The 22,283-nt window shown below is 44.2% G+C and overlaps 1 protein-coding gene across 1 annotated transcript in view; it reads left to right on the top strand.

Annotated features, from left to right (window-relative positions):
* The window catches only part of LOC126094958 (myrosinase 1-like), a 118,406-nt gene extending 98,367 nt beyond the window's left edge, over positions 1 to 20,039 (top strand). Inside the window, exons 10-12 of the mRNA XM_049909613.1 lie at positions 5,266 to 5,403; positions 18,749 to 18,855; positions 19,901 to 20,039. Of these exons, the coding sequence (XP_049765570.1) occupies positions 5,266 to 5,403; positions 18,749 to 18,855; positions 19,901 to 20,039 (384 nt within the window). The remainder of the gene's footprint in view (positions 1 to 5,265; positions 5,404 to 18,748; positions 18,856 to 19,900) is intronic.
* Positions 20,040 to 22,283: the final 2,244 nt, after the last annotated feature.

Genomic DNA, 22,283 nt, shown 5'->3' on the forward strand with positions numbered 1-22,283 from the left:
GTAGATAATGATACGTAATATATTCCACAGATTAACAACTACACCTTTATGAGTATGATCGCAAACTTCTCATAACTACTTCAAATAATTTCAGTTCTGATTATCAGTCACTTGGAATGTTTCTTATGTAAATGTAGTCTTGTTAGCTTTTATTAGTATCGCACTTGAAACCAAACTTCCTAATACCAACTCTTTGCTTTCGTCGTTTTGTAAGAGTTTCTACAGATTCACCTTTACGTAATAATACTGTTTTCAGAGATTGTTCATCACTCTGTTTCAATCAAAATAAGTTTCCCTTGTACTCTGAAATTAAATATCCTTCAAACACGTCACTTTTAGGGTGACACTTGAATTTGCAATTACAACACAATGAATTACATGCAACAGCTACCAAGTAACCACACGCACAGGTTTGTTTTGACCCAAGAAAACTCGTCTTTCTTTGGGCTAGGATCTCAATACAAGTTCAGATCTCGTAAGTGATAGAGTGCCAGCAAAGACTACCCCCCCCCCCCCCCCCCCCACAAACACACACACGCGCACACAGAAACGGAAATTCAAGAACAAATAAAAATATAAACAAAGAACCTAGACGCTACCGCCTCTTTTGTCTTAAGCTTAATTAACAATTCAAACAAAACTGAGCCTCTTCAGGCGTTAGCACAACGCAACCCGATAAAGTTCCCTAAATTAAATATGTCCACTCATCACTTCTACTAACCAAGTTTTTGATAGTTACGTGTTGCTTGTAAATGGTTCCTTTCTATTCCCGTCGGTTACCAACACAACCTATTGGTGCGATCTCTCATATCCAGGTGAAACTGTTCGAATATACACGAGTCAGTTCTGGATCCGCTGTACGATCGTGGCATCCAAATAACAACAGGGAAATGCCAGCCGAAGTGGCCGTGCGGTTAAAGGCGCTGCAGTCTGGAACCGCAGGACCGCTACGGTCGCAGGTTCGAATCCTGCCTCGGGCATGGATGTTTATGATGTCCTTAGGTTAGTTAGGTTTAACTAGTTCTAAGTTCTAGGGGACTAATGACCTCAGCAGTTGAGGCCCATAGTGCTCAGAGCCATTTGAACCATTTGAACAACAGGGAAAAATGTGTTCGAGGCTTTCCCTTCTCGATACACATCAGTTACTACCAAACCACTCCCAAAAGCAGCTAGCAACCTAGTTACCTCCGCGCAACGGACAGGATATCGGATTCTACCGATTCAATAAAAATCATCAAATGCAAATCTCTCTCTCTCTCTAACACGGCTCATGCTGTAACTATCACAGCAAAATAACCACTCTTTCCTTCTGAATTGTCCACAGGACGACAACCAATCGACCGCGCTAAAACTCAATTTCGGAAACCAGTGTCTAATCTGCGACTACTTCAAAATTCCGGAACCTACATATGTTCTATAGCTCGGCCTTGGGAGGAAAACTACAGTCACAGCTACGTCTATCAAGAGGGGCCTAAATGACAAAGTTGCCACACTATCTCCGTAAACTGCAGAAAATTCTACACTGACTTCACCAGCCAAACTCCTTCACCTCTCCCAAGCCTTAAACAGCAATTGCGGTGCCTCTATACAACACTCAGTGGGACGGTACTATATCCGATCTTGACCTACCCCGAGATTAACGTTGTCGGTAAGAGGTCTAATGAGGAACTAACTATTTTATGTCATACAATGGGAACCATTTACATGAACAAGCATGCAACGCTACACCAATTTTTGACAGTTAAATTATTATCCCTTTTGGCCGTCGGGTAACGTATATAGCGGCCGGCTGCGTCGCGTCACTGATGCAGCTTCTCTGGAATCAGCAATGGCGAGTTGTTTTCTCTGCGGCACGCTCGGGTCATCTAGAACATGTTTTATCGCCTTTTAATAGTCATATACATATGACTATTGCATTCATCAGTTGTTTTTGGCCGTTTACCGGATCGGATGCTCGGCATTTGCAATGGCGTACGAAATCCGTGCTTTTGACACAGCACAATGTACACTCCTGGAAATTGAAATAAGAACACCGTGAATTCATTGTCCCAGGAAGGGGAAACTTTATTGACACATTCCTGGGGCCACATACATCACATGATCACACTGACAGAACCACAGGCACATAGACACAGGCAACAGAGCATGCACAATGTCGGCACTAGTACAGTGTATATCCACCTTTCGCAGCAATGCAGGCTGCTATTCTCCCATGGAGACGATCGTAGAGATGCTGGATGTAGTCCTGTGGAACGGCTTGCCATGCCATTTCCACCTGGCGCCTCAGTTGGACCAGCGTTCGTGCTGGACGTGCAGACCGCGTGAGACGACGCTTCATCCAGTCCCAAACATGCTCAATGGGGGACAGATCCGGAGATCTTGCTGGCCAGGGTAGTTGACTTACACCTTCTAGAGCACGTTGGGTGGCACGGGATACATGCGGACGTGCATTGTCCTGTTGGAACAGCAAGTTCCCTTGCCGGTCTAGGAATGGTAGAACGATGGGTTCGATGACGGTTTGGGTGTACCGTGCACTATTCAGTGTCCCCTCGACGATCACCAGTGGTGTACGGCCAGTGTAGGAGATCGCTCCCCGCACCATGATGCCGGGTGTTGGCCCTGTGTGCCTCGGTCGTATGCAGTCCTGATTGTGGCGCTCACCTGCACGGCGCCAAACACGCATACGACCATCATTGGCACCAAGGCAGAAGCGACTCTCATCGCTGAAGACGACACGTCTCCATTCGTCCCTCCATTCACGCCTGTCGCGACACCACTGGAGGCGGGCTGCACGATGTTGGGGCGTGAGCGGAAGACGGCCTAACGGTGTGCGGGACCGTAGCCCAGCTTCATGGAGACGGTTGCGAATGGTCCTCGCCGATACCCCAGGAGCAACAGTGTCCCTAATTTGCTGGGAAGTGGCGGTGCGGTCCCCTACGGCACTACGGTCTTGGCGTGCATCCGTGCGTCGCTGCGGTCCGGTCCCAGGTCGACGGGCACGTGCACCTTCCGCTGACCACTGGCGACAACATCGATGTACTGTGGAGACCTCACGCCCCACGTGTTGAGCAATTCGGCGGTACGTCCACCCGGCCTCCCGCATGCCCACTATACGCCCTCGCTCAAAGTCCGTCAACTGCACATACGGTTCACGTCCACGCTGTCGCGGCATGCTACCAGTGTTAAAGACTGCGATGGAGCTCCGTATGCCACGGCAAACTGGCTGACACTGACGGCGGCGGTGCACAAATGCTGCGCAGCTAGCGCCATTCGACAGGCAACACCGCGGTTCCTGGTGTGTCCGCTGTGCCGTGCGTGTGATCATTGCTTTTACAGCCCTCTCGCAGTGTCCGGAGCAAGTATGGTGGGTCTGACACACCGGTGTCAATGTGTTCTTTTTTCCATTTCCAGGAGTGTATTTTAGAATTATTAATTTTCGGCAGGTGACGGACAATTGATATTTTTGTAAGTGAATACAAGGGTAACGGAGTAGATAGACACAGATCACTTTTGTTTTCATGAAAAGTCCTGAAATACATCACCATGAATGTCTCTAATTTTTTTCTCACGCTGGTGCCCTCCATCGAATTAGTCACAGAGGTGAGTTAAACTAAACCCAGTCCGAACAGGCCTTGGAAGGCCCAACGACCGACCGGCCGCCATGTCATCCTCAGCCCATAATCGACACTGCATGCTCATATGGAGGAGCATGTGGTCAGCACACCGCTATCCCGGCCGTATGTCAGTTTTCGTGACCGGAGCCGCTACTTCTCAGTCAAGTAGCCCCTCAGCTTGCGTCACAAGGGCTGAGTGTGCCCTGCTTGGCATCAGTGCTCGGCAGACCGGATGGTCACCCATCCAAGTGCTAGTCCAGCCCAACAATGCTTAACTTCGGTGATGCGACGGGAACCGATGTTACCACTGCGGTAAGGCGTTGGCACAGAGGTGACTTGCCCAATTGAAAATCGTTTACCCTTTTTAAGCCAACCATACAATTCCTTGTTGCATCATACATAGCTAGTCGTCGTGTAAACAAAAGGTATCTTGCAGTAATATTGACTTCTCAAATATCCTCAGCGGCCTCTCTTCCATGGAACAAAATATTCCCATCGATATTGGTTACATCCGATTCCCACACCACCACGCACACATGTTTCTGATTCGAATAATTGAAATAGTTTAAAAATACTTCTAAAAGTAAAATATGGAGTTTCAGTCTTCGATCGCTATTCTTTATTTCCAATTACCGGTTTCGGGCTAGCTGCCCATCTTCAGATCATATGTTGTAGTTACAGAGTAACTTGTCCGTACAGAACACACTGTTCACTGTCATAAGTAAAGTAAATCTGAGATTTACTTTACTTATGACAGTGAACAGTGTGTTCTGTACGGACAAGTTACTCTGTAACTACAACATATGATCTGAAGATGGGCAGCTAGCCCGAAACCGGTAATTGGAAATAAAGAATAGCGATCGAAGACTGAAACTCCATATTTTACTTATTGAACGATCGCGGAATTCCCAGTGAGACAACTATGTCTAGTTTTGATAAAAATACTTCTGTCCCTCCATTCTGATCAAGGTTTTCGGGAATTTTCTCTGAGTCGTCAAGTAAATACGGGAACTGGAAATCCTTTCCTAAATATTCCGAATTGCGATTCTGTCTGCCCCACATCCAACCTGCTGGTATATTTGACTGAAAAGAAATAAGTTTTCTCTCCAATAGAGAGCTCAGCTTTCAAGAGTGGCAGTAGCAGATTTACTGAGCCAATAAAATCTTCTCGCCCGCATCTCGTGGTCGTGCGGTAGCGTTCTCGCTTCCCACGCCCGGGTTCCCGGGTTCGATTCCCGGCGGGGTCAGGGATTTTCTCTGCCTCGTGATGGCTGGGTGTTGTGTGCTGTCCTTAGGTTAGTTAGGTTTAAGTAGTTCTAAGTTCTAGGGGACTTATGACCACACCAGTTGAGTCCCATAGTGCTCAGAGCCATTTGAACCATTAAAATCTTCTCGGCTTACAACCCGCGTCGCTTTGAGTGAAACACTCGAGTTTTGACAGCTGTCTCCGCCATCGTCATGAGGAGTAAAACAGACACTGGTGACGATGGCTCAGACACCCGAATAAAGCTCGTGACTTTTAATCGAAGTGACGCTGGTTGTAAGCCGAGAAGACGTTTCGATCAGGTACACCACTGCGGAACGCTCAGAGGATACAGGTTTTCTGGACGTTGACATTTGGATTATGCTTTTCGTATTTATTATGTTTCAGGTCGTTCCGTGGGGCTTGCGCAGCCTGCTGAACTGGATCAACAACGAATACGACGTCAGAGGAGGGATCTTTGTAACAGGGAACGGTTTTCCAGACGCAGGAGAGCTAGAGGACAGTGGCCGGCAGGAGTACTACAGGGTAAGCGTGAAGGAGAAAAATACCATTGTCAGCGCCGCGGGTGAGTAGAGAGCTTGTGGTCTGAGACACTTCATTCGTTGTGACAACGCAGTGTTCACTGGTAAAGAGGAAACGTAGTGATTTATGTATTGTACATACAGATTTAATGTTAACATGTGGAATGACATTCACTGTGAACAGGTAGGTGCTTAAGACCTCATCAATCTCGTATATTAAACATAACGATAAGGGTTGTTTTCTGTTTCCTCATTATTTAGGAAAGTTTACGGATATCTCAATATAGGGAGTGAAAAGAAGAATGGGTAGACACAGATGTCATTAGAAGGACGGCCAGCTCCACAGGAGAAATATGTGTTTTTGGAACTATGGAGATATACAGCCGAAATTATTTAATGAAGTGACATTAATCGTAAATCAAGAGTAACAGATATGAGACTGAATCTAGCTCCTTCAGTATCACAGTATATTAAATTAACATGCCCGCCATATAATCTAGTATGTGTTCATGTACGTACGTCATTTAACAATGTTACAGCGATTTAAGCTGGTGTAGCTGTGGGTGTTCTAAAACTATATATATATATATACAGGCTGAGTCACCTAACATTACCGCTGGATATATTTCGAAAACCACATCAAATACTGACGAACCGATTCCACAGACCGAACGTGAGGAGAGTGGCTAGTGTAATACAAACCACACAAAAATGCACGGAAGTATGTTTTTTAACACAAACCTACGTTTTTTTAAATGGAACCACGTTAGTTTTGTTAGCACATCTGAACATATAAACAAATACGTAATCAGTGCTGTTTGGTGCATTGTAAAATGTTAATTACATCCAGAGATATTGTAACCTAAAGTTGACGCTTGAAACCTCCGACGTTTAGTTGCGTGTTGTAACAAACACGGGCCACGGTCGGCCAGCAGCATCTGCAGGGACATGTTTACGATGACGACCGTGTTTACGAGTGTGGCTGTAGTGCACCGTTGTGGTTTGGTCTAGCTGTCGCAGTGTCCGCATGTAGCGCTTGCTGCTATTGTTATTCTGCATTCGTCTCCGCACGCAGACCAACTGTAGTACACCGTGTTACCAGACGTCTGTGATAGTGTAGTGTTGTAGTAACTGTGACCATGGTGTATGCGAACTCTGAAAAGGCGGAGATGATACTCATCTACGGCGAGTGTCGACGAAATACAGCTGAAGCCTGCAAGGTGTATGCAGAACGGTACCCGGACAGAGAGCATCCAACATGCCGCATATTGCAAAACATCTACCGCCAACTGTATGCAACAAGTATGGTCGTAGCACGTAAATGGTTCCGTAACAGGTCCGTCACAGGAGAAGCGGGTGCAGTTGGTGTGTTAGCTGCTGTTGCCATGAACCCACACATGAGTACACGGGACATTGCGAGAGCCGGTGGACTGGATCAAAGTAGTGTCATGCGCATACTGCATCGTCATCGCTTTCACCCGTTTCATGTGTCGCTACATCAGCAGCTACATGGTGATGACTTTAATCATCGAGTGCAATTCTGTCAAAGGGCATTAACAGAGAATGCGTTGCAGTTCTACCTGTTTACCGATGAAGCGGGTTTCACAAACCACGGGGCAGTGAATCTACGGAACATGCATTACTGGTCCGTGGACAATCCTCGCTGGCTCAGACAGGTAGAGCGACAGCGACCGTGGACTGTAAATGTATGGTGCGGAATCTTTGGCGACCACCTCATTGGTCCTCACTTCATTGCAGGGGCTCTAACAGCTGCAACATACATCGCGTTTCTACAGAATGATCTGCCAACGTTGCTCGAAAATGTCCCACTGGAAACGCGTCGACGTATGTGGTATCATCATGATGGTGCACCTGCACATTCCGCAATTAACACTAGGCTGACCCTTGACGGGATGGTCGACGGGAGTTTCATAGGACGTGGAGGACGCATAAATTGGCCAGCCCGTTCTCCTGATCTTACACCTCTGGACTTCTTCCTGTGGGGTACGTTAAAGGAGAATGTGTACCGTGATGTGCCTACAACCCCAGAGGATATGAAACAACGTATTGTGGCAGCCTGAGGCGACATTACACCAGATGTACTGCGGCGTGTACGACATTCATTACGCCAGAGATTGCAATTGTGTGCAGCAAATGATGGCCACCACATTGAACATCTATTGGCCTGACATGTCGGGACACACTTTATTCCACTCCGTAATTGAAAACGGAAACCACGTGTGTACGTGTACGTCACCCCTCATGGTAATGTACATGTGCGTCAGTGAAAAAGACCAATAAAAACGTGTTAGCATGTGGACGTAATGTGCTGTTCCAGTCTCTTCTGTACCTAAGGTCCATCACCGTTCCCTCTGGATTCCTACGTAATTCGGTGCTCTCCGATACACACGATCGAACAGCGGAGGAGTGGTACTCAAGCGTCAACTTTAGGTTACAATATCTCCGGATGTAATTAACATTTTACAATGCAACAAACGGCACTCATTACGTATTTGTTTATATGTTCAGATGTGCTAACAAAACTAACGGGGTTCCATTTAAAAAAACGTAGGTTTGCGTTAAAAAACATACTTCCGTGAATTTTTGTATGGTTTATATTAAACAATTACACTGGCCCCTCTCCTCACGTTCGATCTGTGGAATCGGTTCGTCAGTATTTGATGTGGTTTACGAAATATATCCAGCGGTAATGTTAGGTGACTTTCCCTGTATATAGTGCAGCAACGGGCTATCAACAGTATTCGCCGTGTCAGTTCATGAATTTAGACTCTGCCAAACAGTCTATGGATCATGAATCTAGCATCCTAGGACGTACTTGTGTCTTCGTTAATGAAATGTTTCATTTCCAGAACGAATTTTTCCAGGAGAGCTTCTGTGAAGGTTAGATATGAGATACTGCGCAAATAAAGCTGTGACGACGGGTCGTGAGTCGTGCTAGGGTAGCTCAGTCAGTACCCGCAGAAGGCAGAAGTGTCGGGTTCGATTCACAGTTCGACATATAGTTTTAATCTGCCAGAAGCTTCGAAATTGTCGTTATTTTACTGACTCATTCGAAAAGAACTACGACACTGACTCGTTGATAAGACACAAAATATGACTTTCACTCTTTTGGGACGAATCAGTCATAATGTCACAAACTTTCAGGGATGATGGGTAAAAATTGCAATTTGAAGTAAGGGACCCTGGTCCGGAAATCATCGAGTGGAAAGTTATTACCGAAAATCATTGGTACCGGCAATGTTGTTATGATTGTAATGTAGGCAACTGTCAGAAGTGGTGGTATGGACCAAAACAAGAAAAAAAAGTCCAGTAAACATGGGGTCTAAAATCCATACTTCAAGAGCTATGGGCACTTATTCAGTAGAAGAGGAGCGCTGTATATCTGATGCTCATGGCTCTTACGGTATGCTCTTTAGACCCCATATTTACTGGACTTATTTTCGTTTCTGTGGTCCATACTGTTGGACTGTAAAATTACTACTGGTTATTAATCTCAATCAATACACAAAATGTAAAGTGGAAGTAGGTTCCAAGGAATAACTGGTGAAATTACACATAATTTTCAGTAACACTCTTTATTCAAATTTGGTACAAGAAAAAACTGGCTCTGAGCACTATGGGACTCAACTGCTGTGGTCAGCCCGCATCTCGTGGTCGTGCGGTAGCGTTCTCGCTTCCCACGCCCGGGTTCCCGGGTTCGATTCCCGGCGGGGTCAGGGATTTTCTCTGCCTCGTGATGGCTGGGTGTTGTGTGCTGTCCTTAGGTTAGTTAGGTTTAAGTAGTTCTAAGTTCTAGGGGACTTATGACCACAGCAGTTGAGTCCCATAGTGCTCAGAGCCATTTTTTTTGCTGTGGTCGTAAGTCCCCTAGAACTTAGAACTACTTAAACCTAACTAACCTAAGGACATCACACACATCCATGCCCGAGGCAGGATTCGAACCTGCGACCGTAGCGGTCGTGCGGTTCCAGACTGTAGCGCCTTTAACCGCTCGGCCACTCCGGCCGGCCTTTGGTACAAGACTTTACGATATTTTTTTTAAAAAAACCAACAATCATTTAACAAATAAGTCACAATTTACTATAGGGAAGGACTTTTAAATTATTATAAAAAGTTTCACGCCAGTAAAAGGCAAGTACAGGCAAACAATTTAACGTGTACAACGCGACGCTGTATAATATTTCAAACTCAGCTAAATTACAGGTAAATTTCACTCCATTCATTAAATGGCGCAGAATCAAACTTGTCTCCAACATATAAAGACAATCCTGTTTACAAAAGTTCTCAAAATAGAAAAACCAGAACGCATGAGTCATGCACAGGAGGAGGGGGGGGGGGGCACTCACAGTTAATAACATTAACATTTCCAAAATGTATAAAAAAAACAAATTTTAAAAATTTCTGCCAGTTAACTTACGGCAAACAGACACGCTCGCAAGGTAGGACTTGTGAACCTTTACAACATCCTCCTTTCAAGCCAACAATTTCTACCCGTAATGAAATGGCAAACTTTTGCATGGCAAGAAAATACACTAATAACCAACTACCTGTATGAAACACATAAGTGCGTTGAGTAAAAGCCTTAAAAGGTATTGAAATGGAAAAACACACAACAGTTTTTTGCTGACTAGAAACAATATAAAAAATCCACTACGGCGTAGACTAACAACCTTGCTTGATTATAGCCAAATATACATAAACACAAATTTACGTAAGTTACAGCTTCCAGATGATCAGGAATACGTTATACAATTGACTAGTTCTTTCTTAGAGTACCTTTTACATGTGAGTCTAGTAATACTAGTTATGGTAGGCGAGAGAATGGATCAGGTCTTAGTGCCTTGCATTTTAAACAGTAGAGTCATTGGTGCCTTAGACTTTCACAGACTTGGTAGAGGCTAACAGTCGAATAAACCCGTAGGTAAGCTGGGAGGGGAAAGAAGCAATCCGAACAACCACAGATTTACTCTGACTCCCCCCCCCCTTTTTCGTCCTCAAAAGGGGACAAACGGACCACCCTTTCAAATATTACCACCTTCCCGCGGTTGGGCAGACGAGAATGAATGGCGGGAAACCCCCAAAAAATACGGCTGGTATAATTAACAAGAATAATTAAATTGAATTCAATTAAAGTTCATAAAACCTGTTAAAAATCAATACTCAACTTCTGGTGCGTTACGACTCCCAGGAGTGAACCAACGCATCACCTCCAAATGCTCTGCCGAGACACCCGCTGCGAGCCGTTTCAACGGACGCAGGAAGGAGCGCCGATTTTCAGAACAGTTAGTCTATATCGGCAGGCGTATTCCACTTAGTAGTGCAGTTACGATCGTGCCGAAAATATCAGGTCTTAAAGTCTGTGATGTGTTTGTGGGAAGACTGTTCGATGCAGAGAAAAAGCAACCCACAGAATGATTCATATTAATGTACCACGTATAACAATATCTGCACTTACAACGTCGATGCACCGCTGTGTTCGATTTATCGAACTGTGTGACATGCCTAACAGCTCTGTGGAACAGCAGCAGTAGCGTTTCTAGTGTTCTGCCGCAGCTCTTACAGTGTCTGAGTACTGAACGCGATCCTTCAGTTTGTGTCACATGTAGAAATCACAAGAAGAGAAATCAGGCGACCTGGGTGGCCAGGAGACTTCGCTGCCCCAGACTGACCTCTCCTCACCGAACACCTCACGCACTCGTGAAAATGTTGTCAAGGGCGCGTGTGTCGTTGTTAAGTATTGCTTTAAATATCCATACAGCCGCTCATCTTTTGTCAATTAATTCACTTATGGATTAAGCAGTTCCTTGACATACCTCTTAGCTCTAAGAATTCGGTCAAAGTACGAGGGCAGTTCAATAAGTAATGCAACACATTTTTTTTTCTCGGCCAATTTTGGTTGAAAAAACCGGAAATTTCTTGTGGAATATTTTCAAACATTCCCGCTTCGTCTCGTATAGTTTCATTGACTTCCGACAGGTGGCAGCGCTGTACGGAGCTGTTAAAATGGCGTCTGTAACGGATGTGCGTTGCAAACAACGGGCAGTGATCGAGTTTCTTTTGGCGGAAAACCAGGGCATCTCAGATATTCATAGGCGCTTGCAGAATGTCTACGGTGATCTGGCAGTGGACAAAAGCACGGTGAGTCGTTGGTCCAAAGCGTGTGTCATCATCGCCGCAAGGTCAAGCAAGACTGTCTGATCTCCTGTGTGCGGGCCGGCCGTGCACAGCTGTGACTCCTGCAATGGCGGAGGGTGCGAACACACTCGTTCGAGATGATCGACGGATCACCATCAAACAACTCAGTGCTCAACTTGACATCTCTGTTGGTAGTGCTGTCACAATTGTTCACCAGTTGGGATATTCAAAGGTTTGTTCCCGCTGGGTCCCTCGTTGTCCAACCGAACACCATAAAGAGCAAAGGAGAACCATCTGTGCGGAATTGCTTGCTCGTCATGTGGCTGAGGGTGACAATTTCTTGTCAAAGATTGTTACAGGCGATGAAACATGGGTTCATCACTTCTAACCTGAAACAAAACGGCAATCAATGGACTGGCGCCACACCCACTCCCCTATCAAGAAAAGTTTAAAGCCATACCCTCAGCCGGTAAAGTCATGGTTACAGTCTTCTGGGACGTTGAAGGGGTTATTCTGTTCGATGTCCTTCCCCATTGTCAAACGATCAACTCTGAAGTGTATTGTGCTACTCTTCAGAAATTGAAGAAACGACTTCAGCGTGTTCGTAGGCACAAAAATCTGAACGAACTTCTCCTTCTTCATGACAACGCAAGACCTCACACAAGTCTTCGCACCCGAGAGGAGCTCACAAAACTTCAGTGGACTGTTCTTCCTCATGCACCCTACAGCCCCGATCTCGCACCGTCGGATTTCCATATGTTTGGCCCAATGAAGGACGCAATCCGTGGGAGGCACTACGCGGATGATGAAGAAGTTATTGATGCAGTACGATGTTGGCTCCGACATCGACCAGTGGAATGGTACCGTGCAGGCATACAGGCCCTCATTTCAAGGTGGAGTAAGGCCGTAGCATTGAATGGAGATTACGTTGAAAAATAGTGTTGTGTAGCTAAAAGATTGGGGAATAACCTGGTGTATTTCAATGCTGAATAAAACAACCCCTGTTTCAGAAAAAAAATGTGTTGCATTACTTATTGAACTGCCCTCGTATCTTCTTACGTTACGAACACCAGACACGGCGCATCAAACAACAGTGTTGAGAATGTGCATCAGCTCTTCAAAGTGTGTTGGGAATTTCTGACAGATAATGCCGCATGTCACTCAAATGTAACACAGTGAAATACTTGGCACAGAGGAATCGGGTGATGCGCATGCGGTGAGAGGTAGCAGAAACCTTGTGCATCGAAATCACAGTTTCCAGTATTTTAGGTGATGGGTAGTTCTTCTTTTCTTTCGTTACAAGTCAGTCTTATTAATATTTTCCTAGCCGGTTTAATTTTGCCAAGCCTGTGTAACAAAAACAACAAAGATCCTGTCACTCTCCTCAGGCCCACGCCTAATATTACGCCAATGCCCGTAGGCAACTCACCATCTGGCATAGAGATGTGAGTTGTGCCCAGCACGATATTTTCGAAGCAGTCGCAAACCTGGTTAAAAAATGGGAATTCTAGTGTTTAATGTCCCGTCGACGGCAAAGTCAATGCAGATGATACAGAAGCTGAGGCAAACGTAGTTAGCTGACTCAATGCCTTAAGACGTCTCGATGCACCACTGAGTGAAAATCTTATAGGAATCCTAGAAACAGCGATTCATCCTGGTTTCCTTTCATACACGAGACGGCACAGTGGTTCTCACACTGCGCTCGCATTCAGGAGGAAGACGGTTTAGACGTTTACCTGTATCGCTTATGAATTGTCTTTGAAAGTGCATGGACTTTTCTTGCCGACCCTGTCTCATGTCACTGAGGACATCACCTGTGATTCGCTATGAGTACTTGACACATTCGATACATTGAAACACGTCTCTTCTACTACACTCATTTTAGTCTTCATATTTTGCTTCGAATAGTCGTTCCTGACATATCCCCGAATATTTACCGTTCCTTCTGGGTAGATAATTTTCAAAGGTTGAGCCGTAGTAAAGTTAGATTTGAAAAGCGCTCCGCAGAGCGTAGCGTGAAGCAGTCGCCCTCCGTTTACTAGCCGTGGCGCCGTTGTCACAATTGAAGGCTTCGGTGTCTCCCTCTAGTGGGAAAGGGGAAAAGTGTGCTGTTCGCGTGAGTTTAAGAAGAGGCTGTATGGGCTCTCGTGGAGAGCTGGCAGTCGGGGCATCAAGAAGCGACTTATCGGCCGGTGCTAGAGGGACAGCACGCAGACCGCGGCATCAGCGTAAGCGACGCGAGCAGCGGCTCCGTGGTATGGGGCGTTAACTGCTCGTCGCGAAAGGAGTCTTCCTGGGCGTGGGTCCGCGAGGGACCTAATCTGCAGTTCGGCCGTATGCTGTCGATACAGGTGTAGATACACTCCTGGAAATTGAAATAAGAACACCGTGAATTCATTGTCCCAGGAAGGGAAACTTTATTGACACATTCCTGGGGTCAGATACATCACATGATCACACTGACAGAACCACAGGCACATAGACACAGGCAACAGAGCATGCACAATGTCGGCACTAGTACAGTGTATATCCACCTTTCGCAGCAATGCAGGCTGCTATTCTCCCATGGAGACGATCGAAGAGATGCTGGATGTAGTCCTGTGGAACGGCTTGTCATGCCATATCCACCTGGCGCCTCAGTTGGACCAGCGTTCGTGCTGGACGTGCAGACCGCGTGAGACGACGCTTCATCCAGTCCCAAACATGCTCAATGGGGGACAGATCCGGAGATCTTGCTGGCCAGGGTAGTTGACTTACACCTTCTAGAGCACGTTGGGTGGCACGGGATACAGGCGGACGTGCATTGTCCTGTTGGAACAGCAAGTTCCCTTGCCGGTCTAGGAATGGTAGAACGATGGGTTCGATGACGGTTTGGATGTACCGTGCACTATTCAGTGTCCCCTCGACGATCACCAGTGGTGTACGGCCAGTGTAGGAGATCGCTCCCCACACCATGATGCCGGGTGTTGGCCCTGTGTGCCTCGGTCGTATGCAGTCCTGATTGTGGCGCTCACCTGCACGGCGCCAAACACGCATACGACCATCATTGGCACCAAGGCAGAAGCGACTCTCATCGCTGAGGACGACACGTCTCCATTCGTCCCTCCATTCACGCCTGTCGCGACACCACTGGAGGCGGGCTGCACGATGTTGGGGCGTGAGCGGAAGACGGCCTAACGGTGTGCGGGACCGTAGCCCAGCTTCATGGAGACGGTTGCGAATGGTCCTCGCCGATACCCCAGGAGCAACAGTGTCCCTAATTTGCTGGGAAGTGGCGGTGCGGTCCCCTACGGCACTGCGTAGAATCCTACGGTCTTGGCGTGCATCCGTGCGTCGCTGCGGTCCGGTCCCAGGTCGACGGGCACGTGCACCTTCCGCCGACCACTGGCGACAACATCGATGTACTGTGGAGACCTCATGCCCCACGTGTTGAGCAATTCGGCGGTACGTCCACCCGGCCTCCCGCATGCCCATTATACGCCCTTGCTCAAAGTCCGTCAACTGCACATACGGTTCACGTCCACGCTGTCGCGGCATGCTACCAGTGTTAAAGACTGCGATGGAGCTCCGTATGCCACGGCAAACTGGCTGACACTGACGGCGGCGATGCACAAATGCTGCGCAGCTAGCGCCATTCGACGGCCAACACCGCGGTTCCTGGTGTGTCCGCTGTGCCGTGCGTGTGATCATTGCTTGTACAGTCCTCTCGCAGTGTCCGGAGCAAGTATGGTGGGTCTGACACACCGGTGTCAATGTGTTCTTTTTTCCATTTCCAGGAGTGTACGTAGTTTGTCTGCTGATTTGAGCGAGCGAGCAAGCACGAGACTACCTTCGTGACGTACGCACCGCGGCCTGTCTTTCTCGTAGGCCTCGCTACCACTTGCTGCATGAGGGAAAACAACCATTAATTGCTTGCTCTTGCCACACGTACTTAGAGATACTAATAAATCTAAAAACATAAGACTTGTTATAGTTATGATCATTAGTCAGCAAAAATATCGCAAATACTGATTTAATGTTATTCAGTGCACCGTCCTCAGTATAAAAATGTCTTCACTTGTACCGATTACGCCCTGTATTTGGGGCATTTTGTTTTGGCCGCCCTGTAGATGACTGAGTTAATAGATTTTTGTTAATTGCAATTCAGGTCATTCGCAGATGATGAATTTATTTATGAAGGCATTCTGTCCCATAGTAATTGAAGCAATGTCCCTCTAGATCAATCTGGTGGCAAAGCTACCAACTTTATCGCAATGTAGAGAAATGCAAAATTGTGCACTTCGCAGAACGCTAAAAAGGAGTGGTATCCTTTGACTGTCGGGTTAATGAGTTACAATTGTATAAAATAACATCGTACACGTGGGGTACACAGGTCAAGGCAGGAGATGACTGAGTGTGCTGAATCAAGTTCAGGCATCTCACAGAAGAACAGACTGATATTTGACGGGCACGTTGGCTGTCGGACGATAACACGTAGTCCATGAATGTGTGGATTGCAACGTGCTTAACGGGGAACAGATTGATGACAGAAGTCAGGCGGGAGTGGAAGACAGATGGAATAAGCAATAAAAGTGAAAGACTGATTCAGCTATAGGAGTAAAGTGGAAGATCATGCTGCACTGAACGAGAATCAAAATCAAGATCATGGAAGCAGAACGAGGAGGAATGGGCGACTGAAGAGATATTAGGAGGGAAGAAAATGTAGTGAACAACGCCAAATAAATATTATACATGAGGTGGAACGCCAAATAGAGGCTCAGTTGTCTTATGCAAAGCACATGGTAGGAATCGATTCTTTTGTGGGATACTGGGAAAGTGCAATTTGTCTCTAGCGGAGACTGCACACTGAACACTTCTATGGAATACACTAGACTAATGCTCAAGTACGTGGATCACATGTCAGCTCGAACTATTAGGGGTCATGGGGCCTATACAAAAGACCGTCATACGGACAGTTACAAGCTTCTTTGACTGGCGAGAGAGCGGAACAGAAGTGCTGAAATATTTCAAGTTGCTGGCAGTCGAAGAGAGACGCGATACACACTTCAAGGACTTGCATCTATAATATCAAACGATTGAAAGCAAATCTGTCTTTTCAACTAACTTTTTGTGTCGATTTCAAAACTGTTTTTAGTTTTCTTCTATGACGTACAGTTTTCTTCATAATCAAATGAAGTTTATCTTATTTTTAACTACAGGAATTTTATTAGGGCAGCAAGCTGAGCAGACGAAAGTACCCTGCTTTTTATATGAATGTGATAACTGGGAAAATGAAAAGTACTGGACTGCAAAGGATTGGCCAAATCGGAAACATTTTGTTCCTCGTGCTACAAACACGAACCGCTAACAGGCCACAAAAAAAGAAAAAAAAAGCTTCTAGAAGTACATGTGAAATTGGATCTGATGAAGCAGTTCGCAGGGGTTCTTCCATATGATAGATCCTGCTTTAAATAGCTTTCTATGGAATTTCCCCTCCTCAGTCAAGAAAACCCGAAAGCTGTCCTTTGGGGGTTAGTCCTCAAAGCACAGATTGATTAAAGGCCTCAAATTTGAGAACAATATGAATATTACAGAAGAAGGTGCAAGGACGCCCATCAAGCCTGTTACAGAAAAATTTCTAGGGAATACAACATCCAGATCATAAGAAGAATGCAAAAAAAAAAAAAAAATTGTTGGAAAATTTCATGTATTTGGATTGTAACATAAGCGTAAAGGTCGACTTCTTGCACAAACATATCAACTATTCTCCCTAAAATCTGGGAAATTATAGTGACAAGCTAGAAGACAGCTTCCGCCAGGGCGTTAAGAAGATGGAGAAGAGACACCGGGGAGACGGTATAAAAGTATGGTGGCCAGTTATTGTTGGATGTTGCAAAGGGACAGTAAAGATGAAGGTTATGTGCGAAGATAAAATAAAATTGAGAAAGATTGAAGATTAAATGTAATAATTCTGTTACATTGTTAAGAGAATTGTTAATGTAGTATTTTTAATATCAGCCTTCTAACACCCCTAGCACACCAAAGGTCAAAATTTAATAACGATTGTGGTGTTGGTCACGCTGCTAAATACTGCGTTTTCGGGCAACAACAAAGTTATTATGTGACAGGTGTCATTAGAGCACAGTTACTAAAGTCATTTCATGTATTGAAGTCATTAAACGTTTCAAAGTCAGCACAATGGTGATGTAAAAAAATAATCAGCACTCCGAATTTAAGTTACACTTCCTTTTTACTGCTTTTGTTGCAATATCACGTAACACACAAAACGTCAATTCACAATACAAAACATACTTGAAAACATCTTCCTCACTGTTAAAGTTCACGTTATATAAGCTGACGACAATATGCGTCTTTCCAACATGACGTCCAAGACTTGACTTTTTCAAGGTCCGACTCTCTAACAATGTCAAACTAATAATCGCTTACACGCCCAAAAATCAGAGTTACAAGTACGTCAAAGATCATAGTGACAAAAGAAAGAATACACATAAGAATAATATCATTGCAATACAAACATATCGATGTATCAAAGCACCTCTACATTAATGAAATCAAATCTGAATATTGTCTCAGAAATATGTCAACTACTTTACAGAAACCCAGTAGAATATTGCTGGTATCGAGAGGTTGAGGTGATCTGACGTAATGGTTACGTAATTCAAATACCATTACAGCCTATAGACAGAAAACAATAATTGTAAAAATGCGGAATTGATTGAAATTTTAATATTTGTGTTTCTGCTACTTAAATCTTTAAAATATGAGACCTTATTTTGCGAAAGATCCTTACGTGACAGAACAAAATGAAAACTATTTTCTGAATTAGGACCAATTCTAGAATACCTATTTTTTAGAAATAATCTTAATAAATGTTAAAATTGCAGGACTGTATATTTATTGTGTGCGGAAATATTGTAACCTAAACATTGGAGTGATAATGTGTATCTGCTCGCTCGTTATCTTGGTAATAAATGAGCCCTGTAAATTGTCGATGGTCAGATAGAAAACAATGCCTTACACAAACAGTGACTGAGCTGATTGTGGCAAATATCAATTTCTTTTGGGATACAGGTCACACTCACATTCAGCGCAGTTTGTATTTTGATAGTAGTAACGGAATTTTAAAGTTATTTAACTCTAGAGTTCACTCACCGGCTATTACACGCCATGCTAACTTGGAACATTTGGCGCAGGCTTACCTGACGGAGATACTGAATGCCATTCATGAAGATGGTATCAACGTGATTGGTTACACGGGATGGAGCCTGCTTGACGGTTTCGAATGGATTAGGGGATACACGTAAGTACCATAAATTATTACATTCCCTTCGTGTTGCAGTCACTTCCTGAGTGGTGCTGTGACAGAAATGGAAACTACACTTACTATCGGATCGAGGACACTGAAAAGGTGTTAATTATGATCAAATTTTACCTGTGAATTACTACTTAGGAAATATGTATGACTGGAATAGAAACGAAACAATGTTAATTACAATAACATATCTGAAAAGCTAGAATAAACATCAGAGTAAATTAAGGTAAACGACATAATCAGATAATTTATAATGATAATTCGATGGTGATAAGTAAATTAGCGAAAATAAGGGCCTTCTCGGTGAATTTCACTGACGATAATTTCTCAAACTGATGATAGTTGCTCGCTCTGACGATAATTTTACTGCTTATCAGCTGACTCTTAAAGCAACAGTCCGATAAATTCCTGAATCGTTATCTTCCAGCGAAATTATTCATATCAACGCTGTTGGTCGCCTTATTGGTCCATTTAGTTTTACCGGTAAATGTGTGTGAAACACGAAGCGTTCCTTATGTCTCAAGTCTATATTCTGTACTGGAATAAATCAGAAAGAAAAAAAAAGCATTAAAGACAGAAAAAGTCTCAAATGAAAACATCAGGCATTAATAACATGCTAGAAATCGAATGATGCAATGTGGTTCGATGACTGTAGCCATTCGCCAGGGCGTTTAAAATCTCCCGAATAAACATGAGCTTTTTGATTCTGTTGACAGTGAACTATGAATTTCGAAGCAGTTAAGTGCAACTGTAGTGAAAGACTATATCTCCTTTTCGCGCGGATGGTTACTCATATGGACAACCGTAAAACGTATATCTGTAGAAACTGAAACAGACCTTATTGAGTAGTGTCTTAGCAATCTACTGTGGCCTATACCACAACGCTATGCCTACGACGTGATCAACTAGAACTGAAACAGCTTTGTCGTCTGTAAAACTTTGACAGTCTTTTGAAAGTGTTTCTTGTAGATATTTTGAACATAAATATGTTACGCAGTTTTCCATTTTTCATTTTTTAAATTTTTTCTTCCAGGGTGAAATATGGCTTTTATCAAGTGGATTTCAGTGATCAGAATAGGACCCGAACACCGAAGCCATCAGCAACCATGTTTCAAGAGATCGTAGCGACACGACAGCTTCCTAACCGCGCTGCAAAGCCAACTTTCACGTAGCGTCCTTTGTGGAAGACTTAGACCGTGGAGAATTTCTCACTGTGTCAACTGTGGATGCTTCTGACGATATAGAGCAGCAGAAACTTAGAAGACTCTATGCTCTTTTATTTTTGTGTATTATATGCATTCCAAGAATGACTGTCCACTAATGCAAATAAAAATACAATGTTATAAGTTCTCTGTTCTACTCCCCACACCTTTGAAATTTAATTACGATACTGTGTTTTAGTATGTAACTGGTTTCTGGTAAGGAAATAGAATCACGACAAAAACTCTAATTTTGTGTCTGCTGTGTTGAACAGTTTTCAGTTACTTCAACACATACGTGGTGTATAATTAAACATCCGTGCATAGCTCTTTAATAAAATTACAATTATTGGGTGCTGTAGCTTCAGATCTTAAAGGGAACTTGAGACACTTGTTACATGATAGGTCATGAAATAAAAAGAAAGTGAGTGAGGTTAGTATAACGTTAACCAGTTTCCAATTAATATTGCATCAACCAGAATGCACCACCACGGTGAGTACTATTGTTGGACGTGGAATGGCTTAGCTGCTGTTCTTAAACAGCTGGAAAGCTCTGTGACAGCTTTCTAACAAATGGAAGCTGCTTCGAATGAGTGTGCTAGGTAAATGACGTGTTACAGAGATAGGAGAGGTATCTGAAATACTATCCTCTCAAATGGATGCTCTCTGCCATGCAGGTAGTACAGAATTTATCACCACACATCCACTTTACTGATGGTCGGTCTGGGCGTCCTGTACAGGGAAGATGGGGACCAGGAATAGTTCAGGGTTTTACATATATCCTCGTAATCAACAGGTTTGAGGCGCTGTATTCCACTGCCACAGACTTCACGTGTTGTGAAGTTTGGCGTGGCAAGTGTTAGGGGGAATGAAGAACAAAATGACAGTGGTATCTTCATCGACAGCAACTGAGACTTATGGCGAATAAAGATACCCCTTACGGAAACGGCAGCAAGGAGTGCGAAGAATCCCTCTGTGTGTATGATTAGCTAGCTCATTACACATGTCCAAGAGGCTGTTACGTCAACCATTTAGGGAACAACTGCAGATTGTAGCACATGCAGAAATAAACGATGCCTGTCGTCTGGAGTCCAAGATCGTATTTGATCAATTCCAACGACTGGCAGAGGTAGTTGAGAAGACCAAACTTGATCATGGGTTTTCAACGAAGTTCACAGTTTACAGCATTGTCCCAAGAAGTGATCGAGGACCTCTGGTTTCTAGCCGGGCAGACGTCAGACGCTGCCACCTACGTGGTGATCTGTGTGTGGGGTTTACACAAGGTTTTTCACCCAATCCAGATAATGGTAAGTCGTCACTGGAAAACTAATCATCCAACAGTCAGTTTCGATATGCAGTTTTGTAAGTGGTGAGTGTTACAAAATATTCCCAAAACATTAATAAATGCCTTCTCTTAAAGCTATACAATAGAACAAATATTTCGGAAGTCCATTCGTGATTGAAATGTATTAAATCTCTCGCAAACAAATAAACTTGACCTCTTTGAAGATGTCCTCGTGGACATTGATATCAGTGACTACGAGCCAGCTGTAGCAACAATGATTACTTTTACAATTGGAAACTAAAATGAAAAGGAAGTTTTATATGTTCAGTAAACTAGATATAAAAGCATCAGTGGCATATCTGGAAAAGGGACCGAAAACATTAACTTGGGCAGGAGAATGTACGGGAACTGCAGCGCAGATCTAAAATAATAGTTGACCGTGCACTATTTGGAGATGTACTCGTACCTAGTAGAAAACTTCGGGTTTGGGGCGACGCTCTACGGTATACCGCAATTGTAAAGCAACATCTTTCATTGCATAATAAATGGAAAACAAGAATAGATCAAGCAGAAATGGTGAGAAATGGTGGACTCTGCTTTCAAGTGTTCCTTCTCTGACGAAGACATACGTGTACTGCTCAGTTTACTTCCGGGAACACTACAATAAGAAATGATATTGAAATTAGTGTCAGTGCCGCACAGAAAAGTTATAATCGCTAAAATTAAACAAGATTTCAGGATTCAATAGAACCTCTGATGTTCAGCACAGAATTTGCACCTGAATTAGCTCCCATAAACTACAAAATTACTCTGCCTACATCTAACAAAAAAAAAAAAAAGTGGCCAGTGAGTGGAAGAAAACAGATTACGCCCATTTAGAAGAAGGATGGCAGACGTATAAGTACAATGTGTTTGCATTAGTATTTGTCCGT

Source organism: Schistocerca cancellata, chromosome 8 (assembly GCF_023864275.1).
Source record: "Schistocerca cancellata isolate TAMUIC-IGC-003103 chromosome 8, iqSchCanc2.1, whole genome shotgun sequence".
NCBI lineage: Eukaryota > Metazoa > Arthropoda > Insecta > Orthoptera > Acrididae > Schistocerca > Schistocerca cancellata.